Consider the following 8689-nt stretch of genomic DNA (forward strand, 5'->3'; position numbering starts at 1 on the left):
TCCATACTAATATGTCACTGACAAGCGTTAAATGTGTTGGACAGTTTGTTCGTGGGTATGTATGGCTATGCTCCTGTTTATTCTGAGTTTAGCGAGTGGTTCAAATGTTATGTAAGTGTTAAGCTATAAAATTCAACTATATTTCATTTTTTATAAACTATAAATATTTGCTAATTTTTTTTTTTTTTTACCACTAGGTCCATAATCCAAATAATGGCATAGTTGACCAATTTCTGAATGATATAGCTTGGGGACCAGACCCTTATGTCAAAACAATGAAAAAATACAATGTTAATGGTTACAAATTCCGTACAGAAGAAAGCTCCAAGCATTATAAAAGCAATAATAGCGGAGTCTGGGTTAAAGGGGACACTAACAATCAGGATGGAGATATTGATTATTATGGTGTGCTCCAAGAGATTTTAGAACTAGAGTATCCTGGTTGGCCATACAAAAAGTTGATACTTTTTCGTTGTAAGTGGTTTGACCCAACACCAAAAACTGGTACAAGGATAGATCCACATTACAAAATTATTGAAGTTAAGCATACAAGGCAGTATGGAAGCTATGATCCTTTTGTCATTGCACAAAATGTCAAGCAAGTGTATTATGCTCCTTATCCATTGCGTAGGGATAAATCGGATTGGTGGGTTGTTATTAAAACAAAGCCTGTGGGTCGTGTGGAAGTCGAGAATGCTTTGAATGTTGCATACCAAAATGACATATCGAGTGTTCAAGAAACAGTGGACAGAGAATTAGAAAATGAATTGGAGCATCCTGATAGCATATATGAAGAAATTGATCTCAGGGAAGGAACTTCCATGGCAAATGAAGAGGAAGAACTACCTGTTGATGATGAGTACTCTTCTTATGAGGAAGATCCAGCAAACAGTAGTGACACAAGTGAAGAGGAAGAATTACCTGTTGAAAATGAAATAAGCGAGGAGGAAGAAATAAGCGAAGAACTATCTGTTGATGATGAGTACTCTTCTTCTTAGTCCCGTGCCCTAAACTCTCAACCCTGAATGTTCTTTGGACATTGATGAAAGCTTGGTTTTCGTTTGCAGGTTCGGGTTCAGGTTTTTGTTTTTGTTTGTGCTTATGATAAAATGGATGTTTTTCCAGTAGCACCAGTAGCAGTAGCAGTAGCTTCAACTTCTTTTTCAATGCCAGTTATTTGTTTTGGTATTCTGATTATTGTTCTTGTTGCTTCTGATTCTGATTATTGTTCTTGTTGCTTCTTTTTTTAAGTTGCTTCTTGTTGATTATTGGTATTAAGATGCATATATAGCCAAATTTGTACTTGATTATCATTCTCTGCAAGCTTGATTGAACTGCTTATGATAAAATGGATGTTTTTCCAGTAGCACCAGTAGCAGTAGCAGTAGCTTCAACTTCTTTTTCAATGCCAGTTATTTGTTTTGGTATTCTGATTATTGTTCTTGTTGCTTCTGATTCTGATTATTGTTCTTGTTGCTTCTTTTTTTAAGTTGCTTCTTGTTGATTATTGGTATTAAGATGCATATATAGCCAAATTTGTACTTGATTATCATTCTCTGCAAGCTTGATTGAACTGCTTATGATAAAATGGATATTTTTCCAGTAGCACCAGTAGCAGTAGCAGTAGCTTCAACTTCTTTTTCAATGCCAGTTATTTGTTTTGGTATTCTGATTATTGTTCTTGTTGCTTCTGATTCTGATTTTTTTTTCCAGTTTTTATTCTTCTCTGATTATAATAATGAATTCTGAACAGTACATCCTGAACATATTCGCATTAGTTGCAAGCCTTAAGATACTTTCTCACCTAGTCACACATCAAATTACATATTTTAGATGCTATCAACAGTCTCCACATGAGCGTTGTATCAAAATAACAGGAATAGACCTACTTGACAGATTAGTACAACGACCAGTAATCGAGTATTTCATCAAATAATTACAGAACCGCCTAGCATTTGCAGAACCATATTTCAGCCAGCACACTGTAGTCAAGCGTGTACAATTGACGAGCAAACAAACTCGCCTATTTACAGAGTCAACCAAGTTAAACAACACAAGAGCGCTCCAGCAACTTGCTAATTGATACCTTTCTCGGCCTCTTATGGCTAAAAACAAGTGTCAAATCAACTAGCTAATTGCTCGAACCTTCACTCTCTAACCCACATGGCAAGGATAATAATTCAGTAAGCTTCACTCGATATTCTAGACCTCTAAGGTAGTGCCCCAGCAACATGCACCAAAACAACAGACGAGCCAAATAATCTCTAGTCAATGATATCTGAGGCTGGAAGTGAATGGATGTGTTCTCGACAAGATCGATGGAGTCACCAGCTATACCATTTACAGTTTCTGCAGAGGTATTATCTGATGAATCAGGGGCCTTAGAATGCATTCTAGGGGATAGAGTTGCCAGTAGTCCATGGACTACGGAATGGATAGTCTCCTTTACTTCCAAAGATGTGGGTTCTGAGAGCTCAGCAACCTGCTCTGGAAGCAATTATCTTAAGTAGTCCAGCAACTCATTCTTCTCACCTACAAATTGTTGCATCTGAAGGGCTGCACTTTTCCTCTTAACTTCACGAAGTTCCTTTTTGTAAGATCCTAAGCGAGTCTGTAGGTCTAATATGTATTGCTGAGCTTCAGGGGTCATTTTACCAACGTCTGTAATATCAGGTGAAAGTTCAGTCTCCCCCTCTGATGATGGTTGTTTATGTTCTGATTTTGTGCTCGATATATTTTCATTCAGCAATGTCTCATCTCCAACTCTGGAATCTAGAGGCTTTTGTCTACCAATGTTTCTATCATATATTTCAAGGTTCTTTTTAAGACAAAGCCTGTACTCTGCATTTCGTAGTGTATACCCAGTCATCATTGAAGAGATCAAATCCTGTAATTGCAGTCTTCTTGTCTTTAGTACAGTAGCAAATTAAACTCTCCTCCTGGTGTACAGCAGCAACAAAATGCTACATTTATGCACACCAATTGTACCTCCCTTAGCTGTTACAAATTAGGAAATTTCCATCTGAGACAAACAGGCCCCTTTCTTGTAATTTATCCTTGTAATTTCCTCCAGTTGTAACTAAAGAAGCAAAGAAACATCAGCATGTGTGTGCAGGTGATGCATCTCAGCAGCTGCTGCATCTCTCACTTCAGCAACCACAGCTGTTGTTTTTAGCTATCCTTCAGCTGCACATAATCTCAATAAATTCTTGTGTCCCTGCAGTCTATCTTGCCTTTCTTCTCTTGAATTAGCATCAGACCAGCATCATTTATAGCCTGCCACCTCATGCTGCAACAAATGGACTTGTTGTTTTCCTGATGTTTGCAGCCTGTAGACAAAGTGACTGCTCCTCTGATGTAGTTACACATCATGTAGCAACCAGTGTCCACCTTTGTTGTCCATGCCATAAAAATAACAGCACCAATCCTGTTTGTTTGAGAGGCATACTGGTGCAGCACTGATGCTTGTCTGATTGACATGTTTGTCTGATAGACACAGCAGCAGCAACCTCAAGGCCTACACACCCTTTTATCTGGCCACCTTAAGTTGTCCATGTAGCACCTAATGCATCAACAGCAACCAAGGCCACCAGGTTGCTAATGTTCTCCAGCTTGCCAAAAATTCCTCCACATTCCTGTTAGTATCAGTGATACTTCAGCACCAGCAACCAATTCCACCTCCTCAACACATCGTCTCCCATATACCTAGAATTCAGGCTCTCCACCCAAAACAATTGTAAATGAATGGTTCCTTCAATCTGTATCTTCCCATCAAGTATTTCAACCAAAAAACCATATTTCCTATTTTGCCCCTGATCATGAAAATCAGTCTTAAAATTCCAAACCATCAGGTTCTCCCTACAACATATTTAAAATGACGGTATACATCATTATCCATCATCCTAACAGATTTTCGACCTAGAAAAACCATATTTCCCATTTTGCCCCTCATTAAGAAATACCAATGAAATCCACCCTCTTCTACTTATTGTCAAATTATCAATAAAACACTGATATCCTGTCAATAAGCAGATCTTCAGGCCAGTAGCAGTAGCAGTAAACTTCAATCTGTTTTTCCAGTAGCACCAGTAGCAGTAGCAGTGATGCATGTGAATATTAATTTTCTCTACTTTTTTTGTGCATTATGGGAGAAGATGAAATGTCCACTTCAATAAAAAAAAACTTAATCCTCAACATATTAGTTTTAACAATCTCATTATCCAGTAATTAGCTAATTTATTATGTTCTAACAATCTCAGTTTGCAAATGGCATCAAGTGATAAAAATGACCGACATCGGAGTAATAGTTTGCCTGGGAAAAGTACTATTAAGATTAAGCGCGGGAAGAATACTACCAAGAGTCAAGGAAAATCAACCGTCTCTACATCGAGGGCATCTCATTCTTCTATTCCACCATTGCATCCTCCTTCACATGGCCCGTCGTCAAAGAGTAAAGAGAAATCAACTGTATCTACACCGAGTCCATCACTTTCTTCCATTCCACCAGTGCATCCTCCTTCACATGGCCCGTCATCAAAGAGTAAAGAGAAATCAACTGTATCTACACCGAGTCCATCACTTTCTTCCATTCCACCAGTGCATCCTCCTTCACAGGAGACGTCATCATTTTCACATTCTTTTTATGGTACTCTGCCTCCCCTAGGCTATAGCTTGATCCCTCCCCCGGGATATAGTCCGATGCCTCCACAAGGCTATTCCGGGATTTCACCTACTGCACCTTTCTACAATATGCCTCCCCCAGGCTGTTCCTCGATGCCTCTCTCTTATATAACTCCACCTGGAATGCATTCCGCTTACCTCGCTGCCATGGAACGATGTCCATCTCCAGAGACTCCTTCGTCAGAGGCCACTCGATCAGCCAATCCATGCCTTTCTAGGCTAAATGTTGGATCGAGAAATTCTGAGGCATCTCCTAGCCGTTCTTCTACTCCGTCTTCAGTTGATGGTCCAAATCTTCCATCACCTGGAAAGTTAGATCATCTACGGAGGGTGCGCATCATCGCTGATGGAGAAGGGTAAGTTTATTCTTTATTACATTCTAATTCCTCTATTATTTTCTAATTATTGAGTTAACAATTTTAAATGTTTTAAAATTGTTGTTTTGCAGGTTTTATCCTTCTAGGCCAGCTGCAAATGCAATCTCAACAGCAATACAAAAACTTTATAGTGGTGCCTTCGCGACGTGGGGTGAAGTGCCGTGTCATACGCAGCAGGCGATCCTTAATGAGTTTATGGTATGTATTTGGTAGAGTTGATAAAGAAAAATCACAGCAAAAGGGAAATCTTTCATGTTTAAACTGTGACCGAGTTTTCCAAACTAGACACTACTTCTATGTAAACAGATTGCTTATTAGAAAATCTGAACCCAGCAAGTTGCTGATGAACTTAGCAACAAGCATTAAGAGTTTGCTGTAGATTCTAATGTGCTGTGCTATCGACAAAGACTATCGGATTCGTGTCTGAATGAGAATTACACTGAACTTGGGAAAATAGAAAATGAACGTATCAGGTTACTGTGATTTTCATAGTGTTATCTACTCATCAAAATTAGATCAACCTGACAGGATGATCTTTAATACTTAATTACAGAGATCATACAGATTTCATCGTCTAATTTTGTGTTCTTGGTGTAGGCACTTCCGGACATCTGTTTCTCTGATGTTTGTTACATATTTGTTTGCAGAAAAAGTGTACGTGGAACCCTGTCGAGGATAATGTTATTAGAAGTAATTTTACAAAGAAGGCGAGTTCTCGGTTGTCAAACATTTTTTCCGAAGCTCGGAAAAAAGGTCAAAAACCTGGCTGGCTTGGGCAGATTACTAGGAGGAGCTTAATCAATACTGGGCTACGCCGGAGTTTCAAAAGAAGAGCGCCCAGACAAAGGCAGCTCGAAAGTCTGAGAAGGGTGGCTCATTGCACACTTGTGGTTCAGTGTCCATGGGGACTGCTAGGAGGAAATTGGTAATTGTTTAACCATTTGGATGGTAGCAAATACAATTACAAATAATGACAAAAAACATTAACTTTGTTTATTTCATTTGCAGCAAGTTACTCTTGGTAGACCACCCAATCGTCATGAGGTATGGAAGAAGACACATACGAAAATTGAAGACGGAAAAGAAGTTTGGGTCGAGCCACGGGCAGAGGATACCTATGTAAGCTCTAAACTTATGTGAAATATATTTGACTAGAAATATTGTTTTTATGGTTATTGGTAAGACATAAGACACCTGATCACTTAAATACTGCAAATAAAACATTTAATGCTTATTCATGAACTATAAAATGTGTTTCATTATGAATTATTATGGATTGTCAATGTCAATGTCAGTATGTAAGTTAAGAAAAGCACTTAATGCCTGATATCATCGACAAAGCTTAGTCTTTTGTCAAATACACTAAAATATTCAAGTAATGTAAAATATGACAGAGCTTTCTATTAGTTGTGTTTTTTGGAAGTATAGTTTAGTTTAGAAAGATAGTCGTAAGCATTTTATGTCTCATTTGTTAGTAGCAGCAGTTTTTGTTTTCCACTTTGGTTTATTCTATGGACACAAAATGGAGATCACTGGATTCAGGGTTATAAATTCAGAACTTCCTTAGAAGTCTGATATATTAGCAGTTAGACACAAGGCAATTTGAGTATTTTTACTGATATCTGTCTACTTTTTTTTTTTTTTTTGCTTAGTAAAGTAGGTGGAATTTCAACTATTGATAGCACTTTTTACATAGACAAAATGATATTAAGCTGAAATCATAGCTCTAGGAGCTTTGAATCCAGCAGGAAGACAAGTAATGAAGTAAACTGTGACCTTATGCTTGAGCCTTCGAAATAATAAAGCTCTTTCTCCTTTCCAATGGAAAACTGCTATAAATATTTTCTTCATGAAAGTCTGCTCTTCACTTCTTGGCCTTACTGTTGCAGTCTCTTCTTTGTTTTCTCCATCTTCCACTGAATCTCCCTAGTGAAGTGGATAGCTCCTCAAGAACACTCTTCTATTATTGTAATCTTCGTTCCGGAAACTTCTTGATCTTGCTCCATTTTCCTTTTACTATCTGTCTACTGCTATAATATTACACAGTAGTTTTTTGTTGTTGCTAGACCTGTAACAGAGAAAAGTAGAGGTTAATCTTACCTATGACATTATTGTTTATGTATTGGCCAAGGAGAGTTGTAAAACGTTATCTTCACTAGCTTAACATGTAATATGCAAAAGCATTTTCCATTTGATTAACGAGGAAGATTTTTAGTATCCATCTTCCTTTTTCAAATATGAGATTGTCCTGGCCTCCAATTTTTCTCAACTGAATGAACACTAATACAATACTTAGCTTTAAGAAATTGATTAAGCAAAGAAGATTTATTCTAAAATTCCACCAAACCTTAGCTTTAACATCTATGCTGATATCCTGTATGGATCTAAAACCAGCCCCTCCTTCATTTGTAGGAAGCAAAGACCATATCAAGCTTTCCAATGATATTTTTTCCTTACTTGATCTTCACCCCAGAAAAAATTAGCACTAAATTTTACAGTTACTTCACATAATGGGCAGGTCATATGATCAATCATACCCCAAATATGAAGCCTATCTGTTGTGTATATTTTTCCCTGTATTGCAATGTAAAGTATAAAGATCCATTTTGGCATACTGTTTATTTATATACTAAAGTTTACTTTTTATGTAGAATCGGTATAATCAAGCGATGGAGGAGCTCACTAGGAGTCAGTCGACCAATGATCAAGGCAATACAATCATGCCATCGGAGGAACAAACTATCTCCTGTTGGTTGGACGTGGTCGGCGGCGTGAAGAAGGGAAGAGCATACGACCTTTGCTCCGAGAAGAACTTTCACCGCCTCCACTGTGGATTGAAAGGTATAGGAAGTTCTGCCACTGTGTCAAATGAGCAGCTTGAGGAGATGCGACACGAACTTCGGGAACTTGCTAGGAATTATGAGGAGGAACGTAAGAAAAGGTTGGAGGAGGAGCGACGTAGGATAAATCTTGAGTCAGATGTCAAAGAACTCAAGAATCAGGTGTGTAACCTCATCAAGTTGCCTCGCTCTCCGCCCCCGAGCCCCGATCATGATGATGGTGAGGATGAGGAGGACCAGGAGCATGGAGAGGCTGAAATGGAGTATTAGGTGTCCGTTGTTATTTTTGTTCTAACTTATGTTATTTTGGATTGTTTGAAGTCTAGTGGGATGGTATATGTTTGGATAACGTTGACGTTGGTTGGATTCGTACGTTTTTTGTTGGCTTAATTTTAATGTTTGAATTATTTTGATGTGTTTTTATTATTGTTTTGATGGCTGTTATTGGATGCGTTTCTGATTCTTATTGAATCAGCTATTGAGATGTTTTTTATAGCAGGTGCTACAGTGAAAAATAGGCAATGCTTGCCAAAATATTACCAGAAATATTGAGGGACTTACCGATACAGTCCCTCGGTAACATGTGTGATTGTAAATCTCAGATTTTCAGGTGACTGAGGGACATCCCTCGTTATTTTTCAACTATCAAAGTGCTTTTCATTTAGCTTACCGATGGACATTCCTCGGTAAAATGAAAAATCTAATTGTTAAATATTTATATTTATCGAGGGTTGTCCATCGGTGTATTTAAAAATTTAATTTGATTAAAATTAATATACCGATTGCTGTCCC

General features: G+C 38.0%; 1 protein-coding gene and 1 pseudogene across 1 annotated transcript; one reads left to right on the top strand and one right to left on the bottom strand.

Annotated features, from left to right (window-relative positions):
* Nucleotides 1-1860: 1860 nt before the first annotated feature.
* On the bottom strand, nt 1861-3480 carry LOC132601821 (uncharacterized; annotated as a pseudogene).
* A 764-nt stretch (nt 3481-4244) lies between these two features.
* LOC132602495 (uncharacterized) lies at nt 4245-8412 on the top strand. Its single transcript, XM_060315333.1, has 5 exons — nt 4245-5036; nt 5129-5255; nt 5705-5982; nt 6066-6176; nt 7709-8412. Exons 1-5 carry the CDS (start codon nt 4267-4269, stop codon nt 7830-7832), a joined length of 1410 nt encoding a protein of 469 aa, XP_060171316.1. The 5' UTR covers nt 4245-4266; the 3' UTR covers nt 7833-8412.
* Nucleotides 8413-8689: the final 277 nt, after the last annotated feature.

The sequence above is a fragment of the Lycium barbarum genome, chromosome 7 (assembly GCF_019175385.1).
Source record: "Lycium barbarum isolate Lr01 chromosome 7, ASM1917538v2, whole genome shotgun sequence".
NCBI classification, from domain to species: domain Eukaryota; kingdom Viridiplantae; phylum Streptophyta; class Magnoliopsida; order Solanales; family Solanaceae; genus Lycium; species Lycium barbarum.

Excerpts from the sequence above, each read along its gene's own strand:
- LOC132602495 (XM_060315333.1), top strand. The coding sequence starts at position 4,267 with ATGGCATCAAGTGATAAAAATGACCGACATCGGAGTAATAGTTTGCCT. Across the intron at positions 5,037-5,128 it reads ATCATCGCTGATGGAGAAGG|GTTTTATCCTTCTAGGCCAG; the intron begins GTAAGTTTATTC and ends GTTGTTTTGCAG. Across the intron at positions 5,983-6,065 it reads GGACTGCTAGGAGGAAATTG|CAAGTTACTCTTGGTAGACC; the intron begins GTAATTGTTTAA and ends TTTCATTTGCAG.